This window comes from Microcaecilia unicolor, chromosome 6 (assembly GCF_901765095.1).
Source record: "Microcaecilia unicolor chromosome 6, aMicUni1.1, whole genome shotgun sequence".
In the NCBI taxonomy this organism is placed as follows: Eukaryota; Metazoa; Chordata; class Amphibia; order Gymnophiona; family Siphonopidae; genus Microcaecilia; species Microcaecilia unicolor.
In genome coordinates, this window is record NC_044036.1 from 138,226,950 (window position 1) to 138,253,344 (window position 26,395).

Consider the following 26,395-nt stretch of genomic DNA (forward strand, 5'->3'; position numbering starts at 1 on the left):
CTGCAGGTATTACGGCCATTCTGAACAAAGCAGCAAGAAGGTCAAAGGAGTAACCTACTGGTTAGTGCAGTGAACTGTGAACCAAGGGATCCAGATTCAAGACCCAGATTTTGTTCATTCAAAAGCTGAACGTTTCACTTTGAAAAATGGCTATTCATTTTGGATGTTTTCAGTGCAAAAACGTCCATCTTTGATTATGACTGTGAGATGGACATTTTTTTTTGGACTTATATTCCAGTCTGAACTTTTACAGAAGTCAGAAGATGTTTGTTTTTGATGTTTTTGTTTGATAAAAATTTCACCTTAACTTTAAACATAAAAAAAATTACAATGTATAAAAATAGCACCATTTCTCTGCTACAGCAAATGATCATGCACCAGGTATTACAATCATCATAATACTTTTAAAATTGACAAGATCATTTCCCAGATGTCAAACTAATACACAGCTAAACTCCTTCCCATTTGTGGAACATTCTTTGTGAAGTGGATACTTCTTTGTTGAGTTGAACTGAATTATAAGAGATGTTCTCGCAAAGCCAGGACATCAGTTCTCTTTTTCCTAGAAAACAGGGAGCAATCTTACAAAAACATTACAATTTATACACTTAGTGTCTAGTTTTGTTCCTGGTGTCTTTTTGTTTTAACTTTTTCCAGTTGGTGCATCTGCAAAGGAAGAAAAACAGCAATTCTTTAGGTGTCTTCACTTGTTATGAAGTACCTAAATGGGTGAATTTGTGGCAAATAATATTTAAATTAGTCTACCATGACAGCAGGTTTAAAAAGAAATCATTCTGGTTAATTTAGTTCTAAAAGAAAAATATTTGTGCTGGAGAGGAAAGAATGCCATAACAAAGGATAAGGAGTTAGCCATTGACAACATCAATGAACCACAATGGCCTAGTGGTTAGAGCACCGGTCTTGACAACCAGAGATGGCCGGTTCAAACCCACTTCAGCTCCTTTTGATCTTGGGCAAGTCACTTAACCCTCCATTGCCTAAGGTACAAACTTAGATTGTGAGCCCTCCTGGTACAGAGAAATATCCAATGTACCTGAATGTAACTCACCTTGAGCTACTACTGAAAAAGGTGTGAGCAAAATCTAAATAAATAAAATTAAATCAATGAATTACAGTGTTAAGTTTATTGGATAACCCAACCCAGACTGTGTTTCAGCCTTTACCTGCATCAGAGATCAGAATATGGCAGGTGTTCACAACCCAGTCCTAGAGACACATCTAGCCAGAGCCGGAGGTGGGACTGTTGGTTGGGAGGCAGGGATAGTGCTGGGCAGACTTATACGGTCTGTGCCCTGAAGAGCACAGGTACAAATCAAAGTAGGGTATACACAAAAAGTAGCACATATGAGTTGTCTTGTTGGGCAGACTGGATGGACCGTGCAGGTCTTTTTCTGCCATCTTCTACTATGTTACTATGTATATGTTACATCTAGCCAAACAAATTTTCAGGATACTCACAACGAATATGCATAAGATAGATTTGCATGCAATGGAGGCAGTGCATGACAATTTCTCTTATTCATATGAGTGACCTGAGGACTGGGATGAGAACCTGGGGAATATGGTGATTTCAAATGTAGACAATAAATATGATCATAGTACGTAAAAGCAGTGCCTAACTGTGAGCAAGCAGTTCAGGACTCAGAAGACAATATCTGCTTCAGAAGCTACTTGAATTCAGTGTCATTCTGCTAATAATATTTAACCATCTCTCTGACCTCATGTGCAAATTTCTTTAAGTCAGTCATCTTACCTTCTAACTCTTCTTACTCTCTTACCTCTCTATATGTTCCATCTTTGCTTATACCCTACACAGTCAATTAAAATGTTCTATTACATATTGTGTTGACATTGTAAGTAGTGTACTATGCCATACTTTGTATTGTTAGTTGAATATTTTTACTGCTGTAATTGTCTATTGCGCATGTTTGATCTATTCTTACTGTACACCGCCTTGAGTGAATTCCTTCAAAAAGGCGGTAAATAAATCATAATAAATAAATAAAATAAATAAAAAGAAAATATAATTTTGGCTCCAGTGGCAACTAGAATCATAGAACCTCTCTCCACTACCTCCCCCAATGGGTCTGTCAAATTCAACTATTTTTATAAATTCAAATTGAACTATTCATTATAAAGAAGAACCGAAATCACATGGTTCCATGAACAGTGAGCAGTGGTGTGTGAGAATGTTATGTACAGAAAAATCATACCTGATCAATACTTTCAGACTGGGGTACTTCTGGACATGCTTTACATGTGGAACGTGCTTTATAACATTACCTGCCTGCAGGGCCGGTCTTAGGCAGAGGCGACCAAGGCAGCCGCATAGGGCCCCGCACCTAAGGGGGCTCCGTGCGGCGCGCCTCGCTCGTGCCTCCGCTCCGACCTCCGCCGCTGCTCACCTTAGTCGCTTGAGATGATTCCCCATTCCCGCGGCTCAGCCTCTCCGCTCCCGCCACCACCGGCGCAGCGCCCACCCCCGGCTTGGGCCTACTGAGCCCGCCATCAGCTCCCGAGTCCCCAGACCCCGGCGATGCCAGCGAGCCAGCCCAGGCAGCGACAGCCCCGCCCCTGACAGCAATGTCAAACAGTTGCAGCGCGATGGCTCACCTCCAGGCTCCAGCTTCCCGCCCAATGTCCTGCCTTCTGATGTATTTCCTGTTTCTGGACGCGAGGGCGGGAGTCACTGAGTGGGAAAAGCTGGAGCCTGGTCGGAGATGGTGAGGACGTGAGGTGAGCCATCGTTGCTGATGCCAACAGTTGTGCACTTATGCCAAATTGGAAATCGAAATTGGATTCCATGCAGGCAGGAGATCAGGAGAAGTGTCTCTCTCATCTAACGATGCTTGCGGACGGTGCAAGGGTTGGAAATGTCTGCCTCCCTGAGAGGAATTTGGCCCAACAACATTAGTTGCTGGAGAAGCTGAGCAAGTAAGATCTTCTGGCTTGGAAGAGGCTGTTTCTAACATATCTGGGTTATTTTCACATAGATCTGCAGATATTTCTCCTGATAAAAATTTGGATGGCAATAGCAGATTTAGCTAAAACACTGCTTCCAGTAATTAATGATATGACACCTCGAATTAATCAATTGGAAGCTAGACTGCAATCACAGGAAGAAAAGATTACTAAGCTAAAATCTGAGAATGGAAATCATGAAGTAGCAAAATCTGATATAAAGTAGGTACAATCAGTTCAAACTATTTTAGTAACTGATGTGGCTACTTGCCTCTCTGGTTTGATGGGTTACAGAGTAATAGGGGAATTTGAAAGTACTGGATCTTTTCTTAATATTTTTCCTTTATTCTTCTTTGTTATGAGAATTAGAACTACTAATTGTAGTGGACTTGAACTGAATAATTTCTGGGGAGGGGAGGTTTCATGATAGCATTGTGCTTATTATTTCAATCAGTTTTTTTGTACAAGTTTAGCTTCATTTGTCTTTATTTGAAATTTCATAAATAAAATTTTTTTCTAAAAATGGAATAATCTTATCAATGGGGCGGAGCTAGGGTGGGGGCAGGGCTAGGGTGGGGCGGGGCCCACCAAATTGGTCTGCATAGGGCCCCGCATGTGCTACGACCCACCCTGCCTGCCTGCATTTAAATGTTAAGCACAGCAGAAATTGAAACAAAAAATACTTATGGGATGATAACCTATCGCCGACCACATAAGCATTTTTTTTTTTTAAATTGACCCCAGGGCTTTTAATTTATCTTCAAACTCCAACCTTACTTCATCGGCTTCCTGCTGCTCCCGTGTCTATGCACTGGAGTGTACAATCCTCCTTTGTCTCGAAACGGTTCAGGTTGCCGCCACAGCCACTGTAGATGAACGGCCGACATTCGGTCACTTTCCAGTTGTAGTACCACTTCAGTGTGTATTTGGTGCAATCTCCCTCATCCAGAGGTAGGTTGCAAGGATCTGTTGGCAAAGTGACAAAACCAATGCTTTTTAATTCTGCTTGCGCAATGAGAAATCTCTATTCCTATCCATCAACTATTATTTTTACTAAATATACAGAAGGTATTCAGAAATAGTTTTTTTTTCAGAGAGGAAGGAAAACTTCTAGCATCCAGGCCTGTATATCGCCAATATTCATCACCTTTCCTATCCTAGGCTGTGCTCAGGGGCTAGGGAAAACGTGTGCACCTAGAGAAATAACTATGGGACTCTTTTACTAATCTGCTTAGGTGCCTATGCGTGCCCAACGCTCGCCAATTCGGAACTACTGCCCAGCTACCGCATGGCCCGGCCAGTAATTTCATTTTGTATGTGCATCCAGTAGGTGCGCTGGAAATTTTCCAGCATGCGGTGCTAACTGGGCGTAATCGGCATTGTACGAGCGCTGACGATTACCGCCTGGTTAACATGTGAGACCTTACTGCCAGTGGCGTAGGAAGGGGGGGGCGGGGGGGGGGGCGGTCCGCCCCGGGTGCACGCCGCTGGGGGGTGTCGGCTCTGCGCTGGTGCACTGCCCTTTCTGCCCCGGAACAGGTTACTTCCTGTTCCGGGACAGAGAGAGCAGTGAATCAGCGTGGAGCCGACACACCCCAGCAACGTGCAGTCAGGGCGGATCGGCCCTCCCGCCCGTCCCTAGCCACAGGTATGCGCTCCGGGGGGGGGGGGGTGGTGCGCTCCAGCGGGAGGAGGGTGTGCCATGCTGCACCCGGTGGGGGGGGGGGGTGCGCAGCGGCGACCTGCCCCGGGTGTCAGCTCTCCTCGCTACGGCTCTGCTTACCGCTAAGTGAATGGGTGGCGGTAAGGTCTGAGGTCCAAAATGGACGTGCGCCAATTTTCATTTTGCCGCACATCCATTTTTGTCCAAAAAAAAAGGCCTTTTTTTGCAGGCACGCTGAAAAATGGACCTGCATGCGTCCAATACACGCGTCTACAACAGCGCAGGCCATTCTTCGGCGCACCTTAGTAAAAGGACCCCTATGAGTGTTTGTTCTGAGTTGTTTTTATCGTCCTTTTCCCACTTTATAAAGTGCTGGGATTAGAGCACACCCCTGGGAGAATGTAACTAGCAGCCTCTCAAGGATCTGTTCAGCATCTCCATGAAAACTTTCATTAGTAAGGCATCTCTTTCCCCACTTCCTATCTACAGGTTACCCTTGGATTCTCCTGCACAGAGCTGTTTCCTACCTCTATCATTCACACTGATGGCAGAGCTTTAATTTCCAGGTGAATTTATATGCAGCTAATCTACACGATATGAAGGAGAGAGTCCTTCTTTGATCAGTTCTCCAGCATGCGTATTTATTCAGATTTCTCTCAGGCCTTTTCATGGGTAGCTCAAAGTGACTTGCATTAAGGTGTGATCAAGGCGAGTTAAAAAAATTATTTTTGAAATGCACATCTCATCTTTCAAAGCTGGGCAAGACTTCTACGTTCTGTGCCCTGAAAATGGCAGATACAAATCAAGGTAAGGTATACACAAAAAGTAGCACATATGAGTTTATCTTGTTGGGCAGACTGGATGGACCGTGCAGGTCTTTTCCTGCCGTCATCTACTATGTTACTATCAGGCTTATTTTCGAAAGGGATTGCCGGCGATCTTCCAAAGCAAATCGGGAGATCGCCGGTGATCTCTCAATCCCGGCCAAATCGGTATTATCGAAAGCCAATTTTGGCCGGGCACAATTGCTTTTTCATTGCGGCGCCGGCCAACCTTCAAGGGGGCATGTTGGGAGGGTAGCGAAGGTGAGAAGGGGGCGGGGCGGAGTTACGAGATGGCCGGCTTCACCTTATTATGAAAAAAAAAACCGCCGGCTCGAACGAGTATTTCGCTGGGCGAACTTGGTCCATGTATTTTTAGGACCAAGTCCCAAAAAAGAGCCCCAACTGACCAGATGACCACTGGAGAGAAGCAGGGATCACCTCCCCTTACTTCTCAAGTGGTTACCAACCCCCTCCCACAAACATACAAAAAAAATTAAAACATTTTTTGCCAGCCTGTATGCTAGCCTCAAATGTCATGCCCAGCTCCCTGACAGCAGTATGCAGGTCCCTGGAGCAGTTTTTAGTGGATGCACTGCACTTCAGGCAGGTGGACCCAGGTCCATGCCCCCCCCCCCCCCCCCCACCTGTTACACTTGTGGTGGTTAATGTTGAGCCCTCCAAAAAACCCCAAAACCCACTGTACCCACATGTAGGTGCCCCCCTTCACCCCTTAGGGCTATGGTAATGGGGTAGACTTGTGGGCAGTGGGTTTTGGGGGGGATTTGGGGGGGGGGGGGGCTCAGCACACGAGGGAAGGGTGCTATGCACCTGGAAGTTAATTTTGTTTTTTTAAAAAAAAGATTTTTTAAGTGCCCCCTAGGGTGCCCGGTTGGTGTCCTGGCATGTCAGGGGGGCCAGTGCACTACAAATGCTGGGTCCTCCCATGGCCAAAGGGATTGCATTTCACCGGGTTTGAGATGGCCAGGTCCGGTTTCCATTATGGCTAAAAATCGGAGCCGGTCATCTCATCTAAACCCGGCGATCCTATTCTAAACCCGGTGAGCGATTTGGCCGGCGCCAAACGTATTTCAAAAATGCGCTTGGCTCTGCCCGCTTATGGTGCCGGGCCTGAAGATGGCCGGCCATCAATTTCGCCGGCGCCGTTCGATTATTCCCCTCTATGTTACTATGTAAGCTGGTTAAGCATGCCATGGTTGTGGATAATTGTGTTTTTGAGGCTTAGCTGGACAAGAGAGAGAGATAATAATGTATCCATTATAGTCCCAATAGACTCGTTGCATTTGTATGCATAATATGGGATGACAGACACTGAATGAAAGGGTGACCAGGCCCCACTCCCCTTAAATGTGAGTCATTAGGTAGGTCTGTACTGCTTACCTTGCTCAGAGGTATCTCTTTTATGTCGTTCGTGCTCAGGAGTCACAGTTGGGGTCATCTCTTCTATAAATAAAGACAAAGCAGTGATTTATTACCTCACTGTCCGCAAATTGAATAGTTCTCAAATTTCAAATGGAATAAACTGGGTTAAAAAAAAGTTAATGTGACAAGCTGAATTTTAACCAGTTGATCAGGATTATGACTAGCCTGCAAGGTGAGCTCAAAACTACAGCACTCCACACACCCCCTAACTGGACAGACTGGGTGGGTTAATTGGTCTTTTTCTGTTGGGATCTACTATGTTCCTATCAATTCAAATGCAATAAAGGCCCTTACTGAGGTTATGTCTTTGCTGGGACTGCAGAATAGCAAGTCTACTATTCACAAAACTTATGAATACATGGCAGTAGCCATGAGATGCGTTTCTTTTGTTAAGTAAAATAAAATCTAGCCTAGAGGTAGGTAGAACTTGACTCTTTAATAAAATTTAGCTCTAAACAACAGGTTCTAGACATTGAGATTTGGTGAGTTTATAGGCAGCATAAAGGAGGACCTCACCATCCATGAACAAAGATCTTTCTGTCCCGTCTGCCTCGACTCCTTCCTTATAGTCTTCCATGGGATAGAGGGACTCATATTCAGGGTCATTGGTGTCCACAACCAGTTTCCGTCCTGCAAAATAAGACACGCCTTTGTCACCTCTTTTTACATCAGGGTCACAGAACAGTAGAAAAATGAATGATGAGGAATTCTGTATGCCAAATAATAACAGCTTGAGAGATTTGAAGGTGAGCATTTTAGAATCCTTATTCACGATTTGGACATGCAGAAACCAGCATTTAAACATATGTATTGCGTACTTTTAAATCTTGATTTTAGGAAGCCAGATATACATGTCCATATCACAAATATATGCATATGGCAAGGAGATGTGTTTTGGGCAAGGCTAAAAAAAAAAGCACATGCATGCCTCATTTCAGAAGGGGAATGCGTGTTTATGTCCTCCAAGATTGATATTGAGATTTACAGCTGCTCCCGGGGACCTCTAGGTTATTTAACAATGCTCTAATTCCCCCAGATTCTATATACGCTGCCTTAATTTCCATGCGGAAATTGAAGAGTATTCTATAACAGTGCGCATAACTTAATTGAGAGTACCTATTCATAACATGTGAGTGTTCTTGAGTTTGATGGTTAAGTGGAATATAAATGCCAGAATTAAATTAAATTGGTTAACTAGCTAATCAATGCTGTTAATTGGATGTTAACAAGCAATTATCAGCACTAATGGGAACTGAGATTTACCCGCATAATTCGCTAAGTGTATTCTATAATGTGGTGTGGCAATATTCTAAGTCACATAGGTGAAAAGGGGGAGTGGCCATGGGTGTTTCTACGATCAATGTGCATTATTATAGAATACACCCGATCTGCGCCTAATTTAGGAATTGGGATTTACACCAAGTAAAACATGGCCTAAATGGACTTGACCAAATTTGGTCATGTGGAGAACCACTCACATATTCTATAAACCGTGAAGAACTTTAAGCCTATTCTCTTTAATCTAGACGTACTTTAGAGCATAGGTCTAGGCAGGGTTTTTTTCCATGCAGATTTTTCAAGTGCCATATAAAGAATCTAGTCCATTATGCTTAATTTTTGTTTTACTGAACCTGTATTAACATGTGTTGTCATTTGTGATGTTTTTCAAGTGTTTTAAAAATATATTACTGTAAACTGCTTAGGTTTTATATTAGACAGTGTATCAAAGTCATTAAACTTGAACTCATTTTGTTCAGCATGCTACTGGAGGAATAAGGGAGATCACCCCCTTAATCCGTCTCCTGTTTACCCTCCCCACTGAAAGCAACACTGGCAAATGGTATCAGGCTGTATGACAGCGTAGGGGACCACAGATCTCCTGCACCCTTGCTGGGAGATTTCAGTTTGACTGATGTGGATTGGAACGCCCAGTCAGCAGAATCGGAAAGCAGCAGAGAGATTGTGGAAGCCTGTCAAAGTGCTTTGCTCAGACAAATGGTGATGGAACCCACGAGGGAAGGGTCGATGTTGGATCTAGTGCTTACAGATACTGGTTAGTGCAGCAGGCTTTGATCCTGGTGAAGTGGGTTGGATTCCCACTGCAGATCCTTGTGACTCTAAGCAAGTCACTTAACCCTCCATTGCCCCAGGTACAAAGTACCTGTGTATACTATGTAAACCGCTTTGACTGTAGTTGCAACAACCACAGGAAGGCAGTATATCAAGTCCCATTTTTCTATTTGAGATTCTACATGAAATGTTGCTACTGTTTGTTACATTTGTACCCCGCGTTTTGAGATTCTATTGCTACTATTTGAGGTTCTACATGAAATGTTGCTACTATTTGAGGTTCTGTTGCTACTGTTTGAGATTCTACATGGAATGTTGCTATTATTTGAGATTCTACATGGAATGTTGCTAGTGGAGAAGTAGCCTAGTGGTTAGTGCAGCTCCTTGTGACTCTAGGCAAGCCACTTAACCCTCCATTGCCCCAGGTACAAAATAAGTACATGCATATAATATGTAAACTGCTTTGATTGTAACCACAGAAAGGCAGTATATTAAGTCCTATTCCCTTTTCCAATGTCTGGGTGGGTGTCCACCTAGGCAATAATGATCACCACATGATATGGTTTGATATAAGAGCGAAAGTGGAGTGCAGACACACAAAACTCAAAGTACTGGATTTCAGACTTGCTTATTTTGGACATCTCAGTTCTGAAATGTACGTTCTACCCAACATCTTCCTTCTCATTTCACCAAATTTTACATAACCTGCTTGGAGAATGAAACTGGTTCAAACCAGTGCCGCCAAGAGGGGGGGGGGGGGGAATTCCCCAGGCCTGGCCTCCAAGGGAGGCCCTGCACTGGAGTCTGTCTCTCTCCTGCTCCTGTCGGGACCCGGGTGATTGTGTTAACGGGATAACCCATTCCCGGCACACAGGAGAGTAAAAGACCCCAGCGCTGGGCCCCCCTTGGAGGCACTGATGCGGGAATGTAGGGGGTGGGGGCAGCCTAAGGGAGTGATGGGCGGTAGCAGCTGTGTCCCGAATGGGGGGTGGCATCTGCATCCCAAGTGGGGGGGGGGGGGGGGGGGGCAGTGGTGGCTGTGGCGGCCCTGCCTCAGGCCCGGCTCTGTCTCTCGGCGGCCCTGGATCAAACTTGAGGATCTACATTGTGTTCCTTGAAATGCTAATTGTTATAGAGTGAGAAAGTAGTGTTGAAATTATTTACTGGCAGGTCTGTCTGCAAAGCAAATGCAGTTAGTATTTCTTGCATGACAAAGAACATAAAAGACAAGACTCACCCTCCTCTTCATCAGTGTGAGAGAGCTTTAGGACTGGGATGAAACGAGACTTAACAGACAGGTACGATGGGGAAGACTGATAGTCAGACAGAGCACCTGAGAGGTACAAGGACACAACATAGAGCTGAAGGAAAGGTTATCCAAAGCAGGGAATACTCAAATACTGAATACATAAACAGAAAGATTAAACAGCAAGGCTAGTATTAAAAACAGTGGCAGGGATCTCTCATCACAAAGGACTTACCACACAGGTATGTGAAAATGCTCTTCAGCTGACTGAGATATGTAATTAATGCACATAACAAAGCATATTGAAATGCCAGAACTTTATTGTTAAGATATGTAAAGAACATAAGAATAGCCACACTGGGTCAGACCGATGGTCTATCTAGCTCAGTATCCTGTTTCCAACAGTGGCCAATCCAGGTCACAAGTACCTGGCAGAATCCCAAAGAGTATCAAGATTCCAGTCTGCCAATGCCTGGGACAGCAGTGGCTCTTCCTATGTCTGTCTCAATAGCAGACTATGGACTTTTCCTCCAGGAACTTGTCAATCCAGGTGACTGGATGAGGAAATATGCCTTATATAAATCCTTCCTTTATCTGTAATGGTAAACGGAGCCCAAAACTCCAGGGGCAAGAAGGAGAAAGGTAGAGACTCCACCATGACACTGTATGCGGAGGCGGCTGTTATCGTGTGCAGCCTATAATAAGCAGTAATGACACAGAGTAGAATGCATTCCTAGTGCAACAATTATATGCTCAGTGTACATTTGCTATCGTGACCCTGGTACCTCTGACATCCCATCCCAATGCATTCTACTCCCATTTACAAAGAAGGAAATGCAAGTCATGTAGGGATGACATGTACATTTGTTAATGTGCATTCGGTTCATTATCATGCCATGCTAAATTGATTTATGGGGAAAGTTATCAATGTGGACTTCTGTTAAAATGTGTTATCAGTAACTCGTGCTGTTGCAGCACAGGTTCCATTTTATGCAATGAGACCTAGTTACTAATAACTGGGGTTAACATTAAAATACGCAATCACAAAAGAGAGGGTAATACAGCATACAAGCATAAAACATAAACAAGAAAAAGCAACACTGGGCCTTCAAGAAAGAGACAATGGCTATCCTTTAATGTGAAAAGACCCGACATGGGCCGTGTTTCGGCGCACAAGCGCCTGCCTCAGGGGTCTAACATAAAAACACAGAAATAATTATAAATACACATTTCACAAAAATTAACATCCATATCATAATATAATAAACAATTGAATTGCAAAAACATAAAAATAATAAGATATAAAATATAATGATAAAGATGAATGAGGATCAAAGTCATGTCAGTGTTAACCGAAAATGTTTAAAATAAAATGACTAAAACAAACCTCCATAAACCATTATGTACAGTCATATGCACATTAATGACACAATTTACAAAAAAAAAAAAAATGAATAAAATAATGTAATATCCTATTGTGATCTGACTCATTCTATAAATATTACAGTGTCATGAATGTTATGACAAATTGTGTTTGTGAGTTGTGAGCAAGCAATACTCAATATATATATATATATCTATGTGGAAAATAAAGTGTGGAAAAAAGATCAGATCACAATAGGATATTACATTATTTTATTCATTTTATTTTTTTGTAAATGGTGTTATGACTTGACTGACATGACTTTGATCCTCATTCATCTTTATCATTATATTTTATATCTTATTATTTTCATGTTTTTGCAATTCAATCATTTATTATATTATGATATGGATATTAATTTTTGTGAAATGTGTATTTATAATTATTTTTGTGTTTTTATGTTAGACCCCTGAGGCAGGAGCTTGTGCGCCGAAACACGGTCCGTGTCAGGTCTTTTTCACATTAAAGGACAGCCATTGTCTCTTTCTTGAAGGCCCAGTGTTGCTTTTTCTTGTTTATGTTAACATTAAAATAACATGGCTTTACGGTAGCCCACATTGATAACTTCTTCCTTAATGTGCATTAATCTATGAATTAATGTGCAGTAAATTGATTAGTGTCGGTTAAAAAGTTCTAGTATGCATAAAATCTTTTTAAAAATTAAAACAAATGTGTAAAATGAACTGAAAATAGCCCAAATGAATTGAAAACAAAACACAGGTAGGTGCAGAGAAGACAATGAGTAGGAGAATAGTGAAGATGATTCACTTCCTACAGCAGGGGTTCTCAACCCAGTCCTTGGGACACACCCAGCCAGTCAGGTTTTCAGGATACCCGCAATGAGTATGCAACAGAGAGATCTGCATACAATGGAGGTAGCGCATGCAAATCTCTCATGCATATTCATTGCGGATAACCTGAAAACCTGACTGGCCAAGTGTGTCCCAAGGACTGGATTGAAAACCTCTGTCCTACGGTCGACATCCATCAGACAGGAGACAGGCTGTTCAATGTTTGCATAAAGCATCTCTGAATACTTGCTCAATGAAGATTTGCCAGTTTACAGAACAAAAAATATGCAACTGTTAGTAAAAATACTAGACCAGGGGTAGGCAATTCTGGTCCTCGAGAGCCGCAGGCAGGTCAGGTTTTCAGGATATCCACAATTAATATGCAGGAGATAGATTTGCATACCATGGAGGCAGTGCTTGTAAATCTATCTCCTGCATATTTATTGTGAAAATCTAGAAAACCAGACTGGGTCTGGCCCTCGAGGACCTTGGTTGCCCACCCCTGCTGTAGACTGAACATATGACAGTGTTACACATCTGAAAATAGCCAACATCGACATACTCACAATACTGGTATGAACAGAGCATAGAACTGAATTGGTAGAAAACAGGAAACTCATGGTAATTTTCTGTCAGGTCAATGAGCCAGAATCTTTCCTAATGTGCTTCCTCTTCACCATTGCAGCTGGAGTAGAATGTGGAATCCACCAGCTGTGCATAGGAGACAGCTCTGTGGGGCACCCCCAGCAGGGCCACCGAGAGACAAGACCGCCCCCCCACCGCTGCCGCCCCCCCCCCCCCGTTGCTCCCCCCGCTACTGCAGTCCGCGGTCTCCATGGCTCCAGGCCCCCTTCATTCAAAGTGGCAGTCGCAGATCGCGTCCCTTCTGGCCTTCCCTCCTTGTGTCCCGCCCTTGTCTGATGTAACTTCTGGTTTCCGCGAGGGTGGGACACAGGGAGGGAAGGCCAGAAGGGACGCGATCTGCGACTGCCACTTTGAATGCAGGGGGCCCAGAGCCGAGGAGGCAGGCAGGTGAGACCGGGGACTGCAGCGCTGGCGGCCTGACCCCGGCGCCGGGCCCCCATTGGAGGACCGGGCCCAGGGAATTTTGCCCCCCTGTCCCCCCTCCTTCATTGTGTCCAAGGCGGAGTAATTTGCCCCCCTGTCTCCCCTCCTTCATTGTGTCCAAGGCGGAGTAATTTGTTTTGCATTTTGGCACACTCAAGCATTTTGAAATGTTGAGGCCTGTGTCCCTGACCCAGTAGTTATTTTCTTTGTTAGAATACTATCACTGCAGGAAACATCAGCTCATGGATTTTAAAACAACCTCTTCTGCTGGAACCAGATCTCAGCAATGGCTGACTGCTGTGTACAATCACAGTAAAAGGTGATCAGACAAAGCGGGCTTGGGTGCTTGATAGCTCATGCCTCAGTATCTTTGTTAAGTCTATAAGGTGCTGCCTGTCTCCGTCAGTAAAAGATTATTCATCGTTTGAGAAAACTTTGCAAAAAGTGTCTAATTTTCCAACAGAATCTAGTAGGAAACTCATATTTTTGCCATAATGATTATAGAAAAATAGCTCTTAAATGAAAAATTTTCTCAAAACATTTGGAATTTGGGGTTCATCCACAACAAACTTGCTTCACCCATCTAGGTGGAGAGGACTATTCTGTGCATGACAGCAGCAAACAACCCCCCCCCCCCAAAAAAAAAAAAACACAAAGAAAATTATTTTTAATGTAAATGCTATTCTCTGAAATGGGTTAATGCTGCGCAGCAGTTCCAACCCTAAATGATGGCATGGGGTGGGGAGAGGGCTGGCAACCTATCTGGATTGACATTTACAACCTTAACAATCTTACTAGATAGACTGAATGGGCCAATTCAGTCTTTATCGGCTGTCATTTACTCTGTTATTATACCATGACAGAAATGACCTCCACCTTATGCCAGGATAAGTAGGAGATGATCTCATTGCTCATCTCTGCCTTGATTTGTCCGATGACTGCATTACACAGGACTAAAATTATGGAACACCCTGCCACTCAGTCTCAGCTGTGAATCTCTATTTTCAAAATTCAAGAAACAACTTAAAGCCTGGCTATTTTAACTTACTTGTGAGCTCCCTAAACAACCCTCTAGTGCTTAATCCTCAGCCTGCACATTTTGCTCCTTCTTTCTACCTTCTCTATCCTGTCTTAGATTAAATATTATAAACTGCTTAGGTACACCTAAGGCCCTCATTTTACAATTCCTGTTCACTTTTGATATGTGCACAAACAGACACTTAAAGCAGTGGTGTAGCTATGGTGGGCTTAGGGACCCCCTCCCAGTTTGGGCACAGGCCCCCTTCAAAAATTGAAGCATCAGATTCATGACTGCTAGGGATGCTCAAGCCGTGCCACCCAAACAAGATTTGTGCCCCTAGTCCCTGCCTGAGCAGCAGGAAGCCAGCAGGGTGCTCCAGCCACTGATGCCAGCACCTTCCGCATATGCTCTGTTCAACTGAGCATGTGCAGAAGTGCCAGCATTGGAAGATTAGAGCATTCTGCTGACTTTCTCACTGCTTCTGCAACACGGGCAGGGGCTCAACAGAGAATCTTCGGCTGGTGAAGCTTAAGCATCCCCACCAGCAAAAGTAGGATTCGGTGTTGGCATTGGGGGAGGGGGAACAGAGAGGAAATGCTTGCCCTGCCCCACCCACCCATGGGCTTCCTCCAAAAACAAGTTCTAGCTATGCTCCTGACTTAAACATTTGTCTTGCATAAATGCCATGCCCCTGTTTTACAAAGCTGGGATATCATGCACATATCAAACTCAACTGGGTACAAATGGCAAGGAGGCATGGTCTGGGCATGTTTTGGGTGGGATGAAGTGTGGGTGGCAAGTTCATAGATGTTTATTCCCCATTTCAGAAAAGAAGTGAATGTCTGTGTCCTAAAAGATTGACTTTGGGAGTTACATCTGCTACCATGCACGTTTAAGATTTAGTAAACAGCTGCTATTGAGCAGCAACTCCACTAGAGGGATTGGAGAGGTCTTTGTCCTTTCCAGATTGCAAACTGGCAAGGAAAACTGGCCACTGTGACAGTATTGGGATAGTGCCGGTTAAGGTTGCAAAGATATGCTGGCACATAACTGGTCTGGTAATAAGCTGGATATGAACCCATTAATATTATATACATTTATTTTTCTAAAGTGGATGATTAAGTTGCTACATTACGGTTCTTATCTGTTGTGTTATTCCTGGTTTCTGCATGTTGTCATTTGATTTCTGGACACCCAGATTTCCCCTTCAGGGAGTGGAATTGCTGTCACGAGCTTCAAAAGATGACCTGCATGACCCTGGTTTTCCAACACAGAAACTTTATAACAATTCAAATAGCTACTGCACATCTGGACACCATAGCCGCCAAGAGGGGGGGGGGCAGGGGGGGACAAAATTCCCCAGACCCGGGCCTCCAAGGGTGGCCCGGCACCTCAATCCCACCCGCCCTCCGTCGTCGACTGTCTGCCCCCTGCATTGAAAGCGCAGTCTCGCTGCAGGCAGCAGAACATCTCCCTTAGGCCCTCCTTCCCTCCCTGTGTCCCACCTTCGTCTGACGTAACTTCCGCCAGGGCGGGACACAAGGAGGGAAGGAGGGCCTAAGGGAGGCGTTCTGCTGCCTGCAGTGCTGCTTTCATGGAGGTGAGACTGCGATTTCAATGCAGGGGGCCCGACCCGGTGGCAGACATGGGGGGGGGGGAGCAGTGGCTGCGGCGATCATGGGGGCGGAGCGGTGGTGACCTCGGGGGGTGGGGAGGGGGAGCGGCAAGGGCAGCAGAGGCGGGGCCCCGGGGGCGCCCGGCCCAGTCTCTCGGCGGCCCTGCTGGACACCAATAATCTCAGCAATACGTCCATGGTGTTGCTTTGCATAACACACTGAGACATGTTGTCTTTCAAGAAGGATATCGTATTATAGAAAAATGTGGGATTCAAAAGAAAGGGACTGACCTCCGCAAGCTGCAAAGAGAAGAAAAAGAACAGAAAGACAATCATTATCAGCTATGTAAACATTGGATGCACAGACTTTCATACAGTATTGGCATTGCATTATTCCCCAGGGTATTAAGCCTAAGTTACTGAGACCCTACAATCAGATACAGTCCAAACATCCAAAATCAAAGCTCTTCATTAGCACTGATTAGTAGAATATCACTGAAACTCTTGCTGCTTCACAGTGGGTCAAGTTATTTCTTTCAATGGAGGAGACTCAGCCAGGGAATGATATCAATGCATAGCGTTGACCTGGGCTGGTAATACCTGGAAAGCCTCAAAAGTGATGAAAGCCGTGTTTCGGATCGTCAGGAGCCTTATCATCTGTCTTTTATCCTCTTTCCTCAAAAGAGGGATGATGGAGAACTGGTCCAGCCATTCTCAAGGCTTCAAGTTTACAGCAAGTCTCCACTTTTCCCTTTGTAGCTTGGCTTACATCACTTTTGAGGCAATAAAGCCCTGATTCATTGGATAAGCTTTGGTTTTCTCTTTTTTTTTTCTTCCTCACTCCTGACTGTTGACTGTACACACGTCTGTGAGGTTTGCTTAGTCCTGGTAATACCTGGAGCCATTTAGTATTTGCAGCCCAGCATGTTCTCTCATATAGTGCATATCTGGAAAGCAGGGGGGGGTGAACTGAGGAGGAGCACAGGCAGTACATAAATGGGGATTCCCACGTACAAACCTAGGGGTGCATTCAATAAATGGTGCATGCCAATCCGGAACCCCCACTGGGTTACCACAGGAGCCTGGTGGCAGTTCCCACCCCCAGCGGGCTCCATTTCTGGCACTACAAAAATATTTTCTATTTTTGTAGCTTACCCAGCGGTAACTGCTGCCCAGTTAGCACAGGAGCCCTTACTGCCTCCTCAGTGGGTGGCGGTAAGTGCTTCCCCCCCCCTGAAATGACCGTGCAGTAAGTAGTTCCCTTACCACATGGCCATTTCTTTTCAGGAAAAAGACAGTCTTTTACCCGCTGCGGTAAAAGGGGGCCTTGGCGCATGTCAAAAACACGCACTGACGCTAGCTCAGGCCCCCTTTTACCACAGCTTAGTAAAAGGACCCCTTAATGCCACTACTATAATGGCCTTTTGGTGCCAAGATTTCATTATAAAATACTGACGTGAGTTGGCATTGGAGCGCCCAGGTTTAGGCGCACTCGGTTACGCCATGTCATAAGTTGGTGAGCCTAAGTGTGCCAAGTGATGCATGTAATTACAGTGTTCTATAAACTATGCGCGTAACTGGGAGTCTTGCTCATCGCTCGCCCATGTTCCGCCAATATGTATGATTCCCTTGCACTTAGACGCTATGGGGCCAATATTCAGATCGTAGTCAGCACTGAGGAGTGGAGGAGTAGCCTAGTGGTTAGTGCAGTGGACTTTGATCCTGGGGAACTGGGTTCGATTCCCACTGCAACTCCTTGTGACTCTGGGCAAGTCACTTAACCCTCCATTGCCCCTGGTACAAAATAAGTACCTGAATATATGCAAACCGCTTTGAATGTAGTTGCAAAAACCTCAGAAAGACGGTATATCAAGTCCCATTTCCCTTTCCCCCTTTCCCTTATGACATCACAATATCAGAAGTGAGCCAAGTATCAGGCAATCAAGCCATTGTGACATCACTGATGAGGTTGGCTCTTATTGGTGGAATGAGTGGAGGAGTAGCCTAGTGGTTAGTGCAGTGGCCCGATCGGCTGAACGCCTAAGGAGGAAATCTCGCACCCACACTGACTTCATTCACTACAAATTCATGCTGTCCTCCTTCCAGTCCTCCCTATTCCTCGCCAAACAGGACTACTACACTCATTTGACTAATTCCCTCAGCTCTAACCCTCGTCGTCTCTTCGCCACCCTCAACTCCCTCCTCAAAGTGCCCTCCGCTCCCACCCACCCCTCACTCTCTCCTCAATCACTGGCTGACTACTTCCGCGACAAGGTCCAGAAGATCAACCTCGAATTCACCACTAAACCTTCTCCTCCTCTTCATCCTATCACCCACTCCCTCAACCAATCAACCCAGGCCTTCTCCTCTTTTCCTGATATCACCGAAGAGGAAACCGCCCATCTTCTCTCCTCCTCGAAATGCACCACCTGTTCCTCAGACCCCATCCCCACCAACTTACTTATCACCATCTCTCCTACTATCACCCCTCCCATCTGTCATATCCTCAACCTCTTTCTCTCCACTGCAACTGTCCCTGACACCTTCAAGCATGCTGTTGTCACACCTCTCCTCAAAAAACCTTCACTTGACCCTACCTGTCCCTCCAACTATCGCCCCATCTCCCTCCTACCCTTCATCTCCAAAATACTTGAACGAGCCGTTCACAGCCGTTGCCTTGATTTTCTCGCCTCTCATACCATCCTCGATCCGCTTCAATCTGGCTTTCGCCCACTTCACTCAACAGAAACAGCATTATCCAAAGTCTGTAATGACCTGTTCCTCGCCAAATCCAAAGGTCATTACTCCATCCTCATTCTCCTTGACCTATCCGCTGCTTTTGACACTGTAAATCACAACTTACTTCTTGACACACTGTCCTCTTTTGGGTTCCAGGGCTCTGTCCTCTCCTGGTTCTCCTCTTATCTCTCCCATCGTACCTTCAGAGTACACTCTCATGGTTCTTCCTCCACCCCTATCCCACTCTCTGTTGGAGTCCCCCAGGGTTCTGTCCTTGGACCCCTTCTTTTCTCTATGTACACCTCTTCCCTGGGCTCCCTGATCTCGTCTCATGGCTTCCAGTATCATCTTTATGCTGATGACACCCAGCTTTATCTCTCTACACCTGACATCACTGCGGAAACCCAGGCCAAAGTATCGGCCTGCTTATCCGACATTGCTGCCTGGATGTCCAACCGCCACCTGAAACTGAACATGGCCAAGACCGAACTTCTTGTCTTCCCACCCAATCCCACTTCTCCTCTACCTCCTCTCTCTATTTCGGTTGATAACACCCTCATCGTCCCCGTCTCATCTGCCCGCAACCTCGGTGTCATCTTCGACTCCTCCCTCTCCTTCTCTGCGCATATCCAGCAGACAGCCAAGACCTGTCGCTTCTTCCTCTATAACATTAGCAAAATCCGCCCGTTCCTCTCTGAGCACACCACCCAAACTCTCATCCACTCTCTCGTTACCTCTCGCCTTGACTACTGCAACCTACTCCTCACTGGTCTCCCACTTAGCCACCTATTCCCCCTTCAGTCCGTTCAGAACTCTGCTGCACGTCTTATCTTCCACCTGAACCGATACACTCATATCACCCCTCTCCTCAAGTCACTTCATTGGCTTCCGATCAGGTACCGCATTCAATTCAAGCTTCTGCTACTAACCTACAAATGTACTCGATCTGCAGCCCCTCCTTACCTCTCAACCCTCATCTCCCCTTACGTTCCTACCCGTAACCTCCGCTCTCAAAACAAATCCCTCCTTTCAGTACCCTTCTCCACCACTGCCAACTCCAGGCTCCACCCTTTCTGCCTCGCCTCACCCCACGCATGGAACAAACTCCCCGAGCCCATACGCCAGGCCCCCTCCCTGCCCATCTTCAAATCTCTGCTTAAAGCCCACCTCTTCAATGTCGCCTTCGGCACCTAACCTCTACACCTCTACCCAGGAAATCTAGACTGCCCAACTTGACATTTCGTTCTTTAGATTGTAAGCTCCTTTGAGCAGGGACCGTCCTTCTTTGTTTATTTTGTACAGCGCTGCGTAACCCTAGTAGCGCTCTAGAAATGTTAAGTAGTAGTAGTAGTAGTAGAACTGAGTTCAATTCCCACTGCAGCTCCTTGTGACTCTGGGCAAGTCACTTAACCCTCCATTGCCCCTGGTACAAAATAAGTACCTGTATATAATATGTAAACTGCTTTGAATGTAGTTGGAAAAACCACAGAAAGGCAGTATATAAGTCCCATTCCCCTTCCCCAGATACTCAATGCTGGGCCAGTTAAGTTTAAACCAGCCAAAGATATTCCAGCTATTTTAGCGGTCTAATTTGGCCACCAAAGTTAGCCAATGTTGCGATGGATAGCCAGTTCTATCACACGATACAACTGGCTATCTCCCGCTGAATATTGCTGATAGTCGGTTAAATGGTTTTAAATACCTGGCAGTATGGAATTTACATGTTACATTATAGAATGGTGCCTTTAACATGTGCGAGTGATCTGCACCTCTAGGGTGCCAGTTTATAGATGTGCCTGGTCAGAGGAAGATCAGGGTAAGTTTAGAAGCACTGAAGGAAGCCTGCAGAGCCTGAAGTGTCAGGTTACAGCAGTGGTTTCTCACCCCAGCCAGCCAGCTTTTCAGGATATCCACAATTAATATTCATGAGAGAGATCTTCATGTAGTGGAGGCAGTGCATGCAAATCTCTCGCGTGAATATTCATTTTGAATATCCTGAAAACCTGACTGGCTGGGGAACCTCCAGGACCAGGTTTGGGAACCACTAAGTTACAGTATTAAAGAGAGTTTTAGGTGGTTTATGTACTTTTATGCCAGCCTGCAAATAAACACTGGCTGTACATTTAGGAATGCTGTTTTCTTAGGGATCTTTTTACTAAGCCATGGTAAAAAGCAGCCTGTGGTAGTGTGGCCTTGTGTTTTTGGCGAGCGCTGGGCCATTTTTTATCACGGTTGGGGAAAAAAGGCTTTTTTTCAATGAGGGAAGTACATGGCCATGCGCTAGAATTAAAGGTAGCGTGTGACTATTTACTGCCTGGGCCCTTACCGCCATCTATTGACCTAGTGGTAAGGGCTCATGCGCTACACGAACGCTACTCATGCAGTGAGCGCCAATGTGTCCGTACTGCCAATTACCACCAGGGACACCCCCTACAGTAGAAAGTAGAAAAATATTTTCAACCACGGGAAACAGCGTCCACCAACTTAGAAATTATTGCCAGGTTGGAGCACTACCCGGGCAGTAGTGTCAATTTGGCGTGAACTACACATGCGATAGCCCTACCATCATTTTGTTAAAGGTCCCCTAAAAGAAGAAACTGTGAAGTAACAGACCCACTGTTTCTTTAAATATGCGTAGTCGCCTGATTGTGTTGGCAGGGGTCCAGGACAGGGCAAAAGTGGAATCCTGTCACGTATGGATATTGTAGCCAGGGAGCTGTAATGTATTTTCCAGTAGTGAAGGACTGTCTGACCTTTTTGCTGGACCCTTTTTTTGTGTGTTTACCAACATAGTAAAGTCAGAATGTGTAGTTTGTATGACTTACACAAGGCGGTAATAACAAGGATTTACAGATGATCCAAGATGGCCGCGGTTTGATTGGCGTCAGCGGACGCGTTACGATCTAGCTCTAGCAGACACTGGAAAGAGAGCCCTACCTGCCGTTTGGGATGGGTAAGAGATGGGGGAAGGTCAGGGAGATTCCCTCTCTCCCTGGAAACAAACCCCCGCTCCAACAGTCGACGCTCGAGTGGTTTGGAATTGCCTGCGGTTCAGATGTGACATCTACTCCTGCTGCTGAAGCCAGCGTATCAGAGCTGGCCGACAGTGTTAACGGGGCTTCCCTGAGCCCTGTTCTACGTGCAGCGCCCCCTCAACCAGGAAGGGAGTGCTTCGTGACGAGTCCTGTTGTTCTAACCCCGATGGGAGAAGAGAGCATTCAGGGAGGGAACCTACACGAAGCCGGAACAAATGCTGCCAGCTTGAATATACCAGAGGGTAGTTCTGCTCCTGTAGTTTCTACTACAATTGTGAGTATCCTGGAACAAACTGCTAGAGCACCTCAACTGGTTTTTGAGGGGAAAGAAAAACCTGCTGTAGTGACATTAGAGTCACTTTGGGAACTGAATTCTTCCACTCTCTCTGCCTTACAAACTTTGATATCAAAGAATACTGAAATTATCAAGGTTATAGCCGAGACTGCATTAAAACAATTACAAATTAATGATTACCAAGCTACGGAGGTAAAAACCCTGTCTGAAAAATTTGCAAAAATGGAACTTGTGGAACAATCTTTGATTAAGGAGAGGTGTTTTGCCTCTAAGCGCTTGGAGTATTTGGAGAATCAATCGAAGAGACTTAACCTGCGTATTATAAACTTTCCTAAATCGCCACTTATTACTCCAGTACAGATGGTTAAGAAATATCTAGTGGAAGTTCTGGGAATGTCTGATAGCTCATTGCCACCCCCATTACAAGAGCATATTATTTGCAGAGTACTGGTAAAGTACCAGATAATTTAAATCCTCCAGGTGGAATGAATCTGACTGAGTTCCTAGAATCTTCTCTAGAGACATAAGTTATTTTTGTTACAGCGTTTAAGGGTAGTAGCACTTGGTGCAAATTTTCAACTGAAGTACCCTTATGTTTGCAGGATTCTATATCAAACAAAGCAATTTCAGTTTTTTGAACCCAATCAATTGGAGGATTTTTTGAAAAGCAAAGAGGGTGTGATTGTGAGAATTTAGACCCGAATGTAACACTGTATAGCAGCCTGGAATAGGTCATTCTGAATATGATGCAATCTTTGGATAAGTATAATTGATTGAGCTTTGTTATATTAGCTTATAATTATATATATTTTTCCTCTTGGGTCAATTACACTCATTTGTGGTCGATAGCTGTTATTTGTTTCTTAGAAGTATGATTTTGTAATTAAAGATGGAATTATTGCATGTATCGTGTAATATTCAAGATTGATTGAATATTGTATAATGAAAAATTTGAAAATTAAAAAAAAAAAGGATTTACAGAGCTATAATCAGACACCGCATTGAATTATTCTAGATTTCATACTCACCGCAGTGCTGACTCATCTCCTGTTTGACAAACCCACGAATCTCCTCTTCCTGCAAAAGAGAGAAACTTGAAAAAGCTTTTTAAAATCCCACACTATTGACAGTAGAGCTGCAGGATGATTAGCAAATGAACCAATGGATAAAAAGGAACAATGAGGCTGATTAATGGTGGCTTACTGGTTTCTTCATGGGAAAGTTTCTTCTGTAGCAAACAGACAAAAAAAAAAATCAGCTATGGGCAGCCAACAAAAATGTCTTTTTTTTAAAATGTGAAGCCTTTTATTCATATCCATTACAGCTAAGTTGAAAATGAATAAGCTGCTCATTCATTTTGAATTTAAATACATTTTTGCTGTAATGGACTAAATATAAAATGTTTACTGCTTGTAAAAACCAAAACCTACTTACATGGGGCTTTGTGCACATAAACAAGTTTGCAGTTTTGTGTATTTTGGGGATGTATCTCTGCATTTTTCATGTGAAAGCCCATTTGCAAAAAAAAAAAAAAAAAAAATCAGGTTCCTAAAGGGTCTTTTTACCAAGCTACATTAAGTTCTAGCTTACCGCAGGGTGTGATTAGGCTTCCTGGGGTAATGTCCGGGTTAGCAAATGCCCACCATGTGCTAAAAATCTTTTTTTTTTCTTTTAATATTTGAGTTTAAACATTTTACATATCCATCAAAAGAACATGTGAATTGGAATTACAAGAAATAACAAAAAGAAAATTAAAAAATGAAACAAATGTTTCATCCACAGAAATCCAACTACTCACATTTAGGGCCCCGTTTACTATGCCGTGCTCTAGGCGCGCTAACCTTTTAGCACACGCTAACAATGGAGGCACCCATTATATTTCTATGGGTTTTTCTAGCGTTAGCATGCACTAATTTTTAACATACGCTAAAAAGTTTGCATACCTTCAGCATGGCTTAGTAAACAGGGCCCTTAGAGAAAAAAAGTCACCTTAAATAACAAAGAATCAACAAAGCAATCGTCAGCAAAAACTATTACATATAGCGCATATATACTATGATTAAACATCTCTAACCCACAGAACTGCCTTCGTGTCCCTTAACAAACTGCTAAGTTGTAGTGAATCCCAAAATATATATTCAGTACCCTTGAAGATAAGAAGACACTTACAGGGGTATTTCCAAAAGAAATGCCTATAGCCAACACCCTAGACTTTTGAGCTAACAATGCCTTTTGTCCATGGGCGTAGTTTGACAATTTCATTTGGGAGGGAAAAGAGTGGGGCATGTCTCTCTCCTGCCGCTGCCCCCCCCAGAGTCCTCCAGTGGTGCCCGGTATCACCCTCTCCCGTCAAACGAGGTGCCACCTCGTCCTCCAATCCCCAAGCCACCGGCAGCCTCAGCGAAAGAAGCACGCACGCTGCTTTAGACCTGCTCCGAAGGCCCTTCTCTCTCCCACAGCTTCCTGCACGGGAACAGGAAGTTGAAGGAGAAAGAAAGGCTTCCGGGGGTAGGTCTAAAGCAGTGTGCATGCTGCTTTCTAGCAGAGGCTGCCGGTGGCTCGGGGATTGGAGGATGGGGTGGCAGCTTGTTTGGGGGGGCACTGTCCCCCTCATCCCTCCCAAACTACGCCCATGCTGTCGTCTAAGTTGAGTGGCTCTAGCCACATCTGGAAATACAATAATCTTGGCTCCACAATAAATTAAATCTGTCTTTTAAAAAAATGTTTTCAGAACCAGCTAACAATCATTTTTAATTTTACTGCGGAAGGAGCGTGTCTGCAAATAGTCACAGCTACATTGCCACGTGCTAACTAATTAGCATGTGATTAGCACCATAAGCTCTTACTGCCTACAAAATGAGTAGCAGTAAGGGCTCATGTGCTAATCTTTCTTAATATCAACATACCAATCACTTTCATCAGAGGAGGAGGAGGCGGCAATACATATAAATATGAACAAAACGCCCAGCTCCTATAACTTTCATTTATTCCTTAAAGATGCAATTTTTTAATAGCAATATTGGATCTATCAGATGCGCATGACTCCACTTCTATGGCTCAATCTTTCAAGCCAAATACGATTTAGAGTGGGCATGTATTCTTCATTGATCCAGTATCTTTTGCTATAGATTTTTTTCTCCTTTTTATATATTGCTTTTTTTTTTAATCAAAAATTGACTATTTTTCACAAAACAAAATACTTGGCTTAAAAAAGCTTCTTCTTCTTTAGTTCTCATTATTAAGTCTTCCATAAGACAAGACACATTATAGCAAAGGAGACTTCTCACGCCAACATGAATCCATGTTTCACTATAAGCTGTGTCAAGGTCTGTCTCTGATCAAACACCATCTTCTTTTCACCACGAAGAGAAAAAATTCTATAGCAAAAGATACTGGATCAATGACGAATACATGCCCACTCTAAATCGCATTTGGATTGAAAGATTGAGCCACAGAAGTGGAGTCATGTGCATCTGATAGAGCCAATATTGCTATTTAAAAAAATTGCATCTTTAAGGAATAAATGAAAGTTATAGAAGCTGGGCATTTTGATTTATAATCTTTCTTAATGGTCATGTGCTAATAGTAACATTAGCACATGGCCATTAATACAAAAATATCAAAATTGGCCATTTTATTGCTGAACGGGAAAGACCCTTGTAAGGGTCATTTTTTAGCACTGCTTTGTAAAAGGGCCCCAAATTAGCTTTGAGGTCTGTAAGAAATAGGAATTCAGTCGGGGACTGAGCTGTGGATTTCTCAGCCACTTGCACACTTTTCTCTTCATGTCTGCACTTTCTAAATTAAAAATACTGCACAATTAATGAAATAAAACTGTGCAACAGGCTGAACTTATGCACATCAATCAATCGTTTGAGCACTTGTTCCACAGGTGCTGGTCGGATTAGCAGCAAAATCAAAGCAAGTGATTTGCATGGTGCTACCATAATGCTTTGGGTGAAATTTTGCTTCACACCTCACTGTCTATTGAAGCAATGCAGTAGCTAATAGGATCTATCCCTCACCGTCATTCCAGGTGCTCCCTTTTCTCCTTTCGAACCATCTAGTCCTTGATTTCCCTGAAAAATAAAAAAACAAAATGGCTTTGTGAAAAGGAGTAGAATTCCCCACATGAAGATGCCTCCAAACAGGTTAGCCTTGCGCATCCCATGCCAGGAATGAA

General features: G+C 44.2%; 1 protein-coding gene across 5 annotated transcripts in view; it reads right to left on the reverse strand.

Moving 5' to 3' along the window:
* Positions 1-26,395, reverse strand: part of COL7A1 (collagen type VII alpha 1 chain) — a 260,266-nt gene continuing 233,871 nt past the window's right edge. For 3 of the 5 annotated variants that reach the window (XM_030206399.1, XM_030206395.1, XM_030206394.1), the window contains 8 exons: positions 26,238-26,291; positions 23,241-23,289; positions 16,435-16,443; positions 10,217-10,312; positions 7,426-7,539; positions 6,868-6,930; positions 3,760-3,948; positions 1-666 (listed from right to left, as the gene is read on the reverse strand). In XM_030206399.1, coding sequence (XP_030062259.1) covers positions 3,761-3,948; positions 6,868-6,930; positions 7,426-7,539; positions 10,217-10,312; positions 16,435-16,443; positions 23,241-23,289; positions 26,238-26,291 — 573 coding nt within the window. In that variant the 3' untranslated portion in view covers positions 1-666; position 3,760. The remainder of the gene's footprint in view (positions 667-3,759; positions 3,949-6,867; positions 6,931-7,425; positions 7,540-10,216; positions 10,313-16,434; positions 16,444-23,240; positions 23,290-26,237; positions 26,292-26,395) is intronic. The other 2 variants (XM_030206396.1, XM_030206397.1) reach the window with 2 other exon arrangements.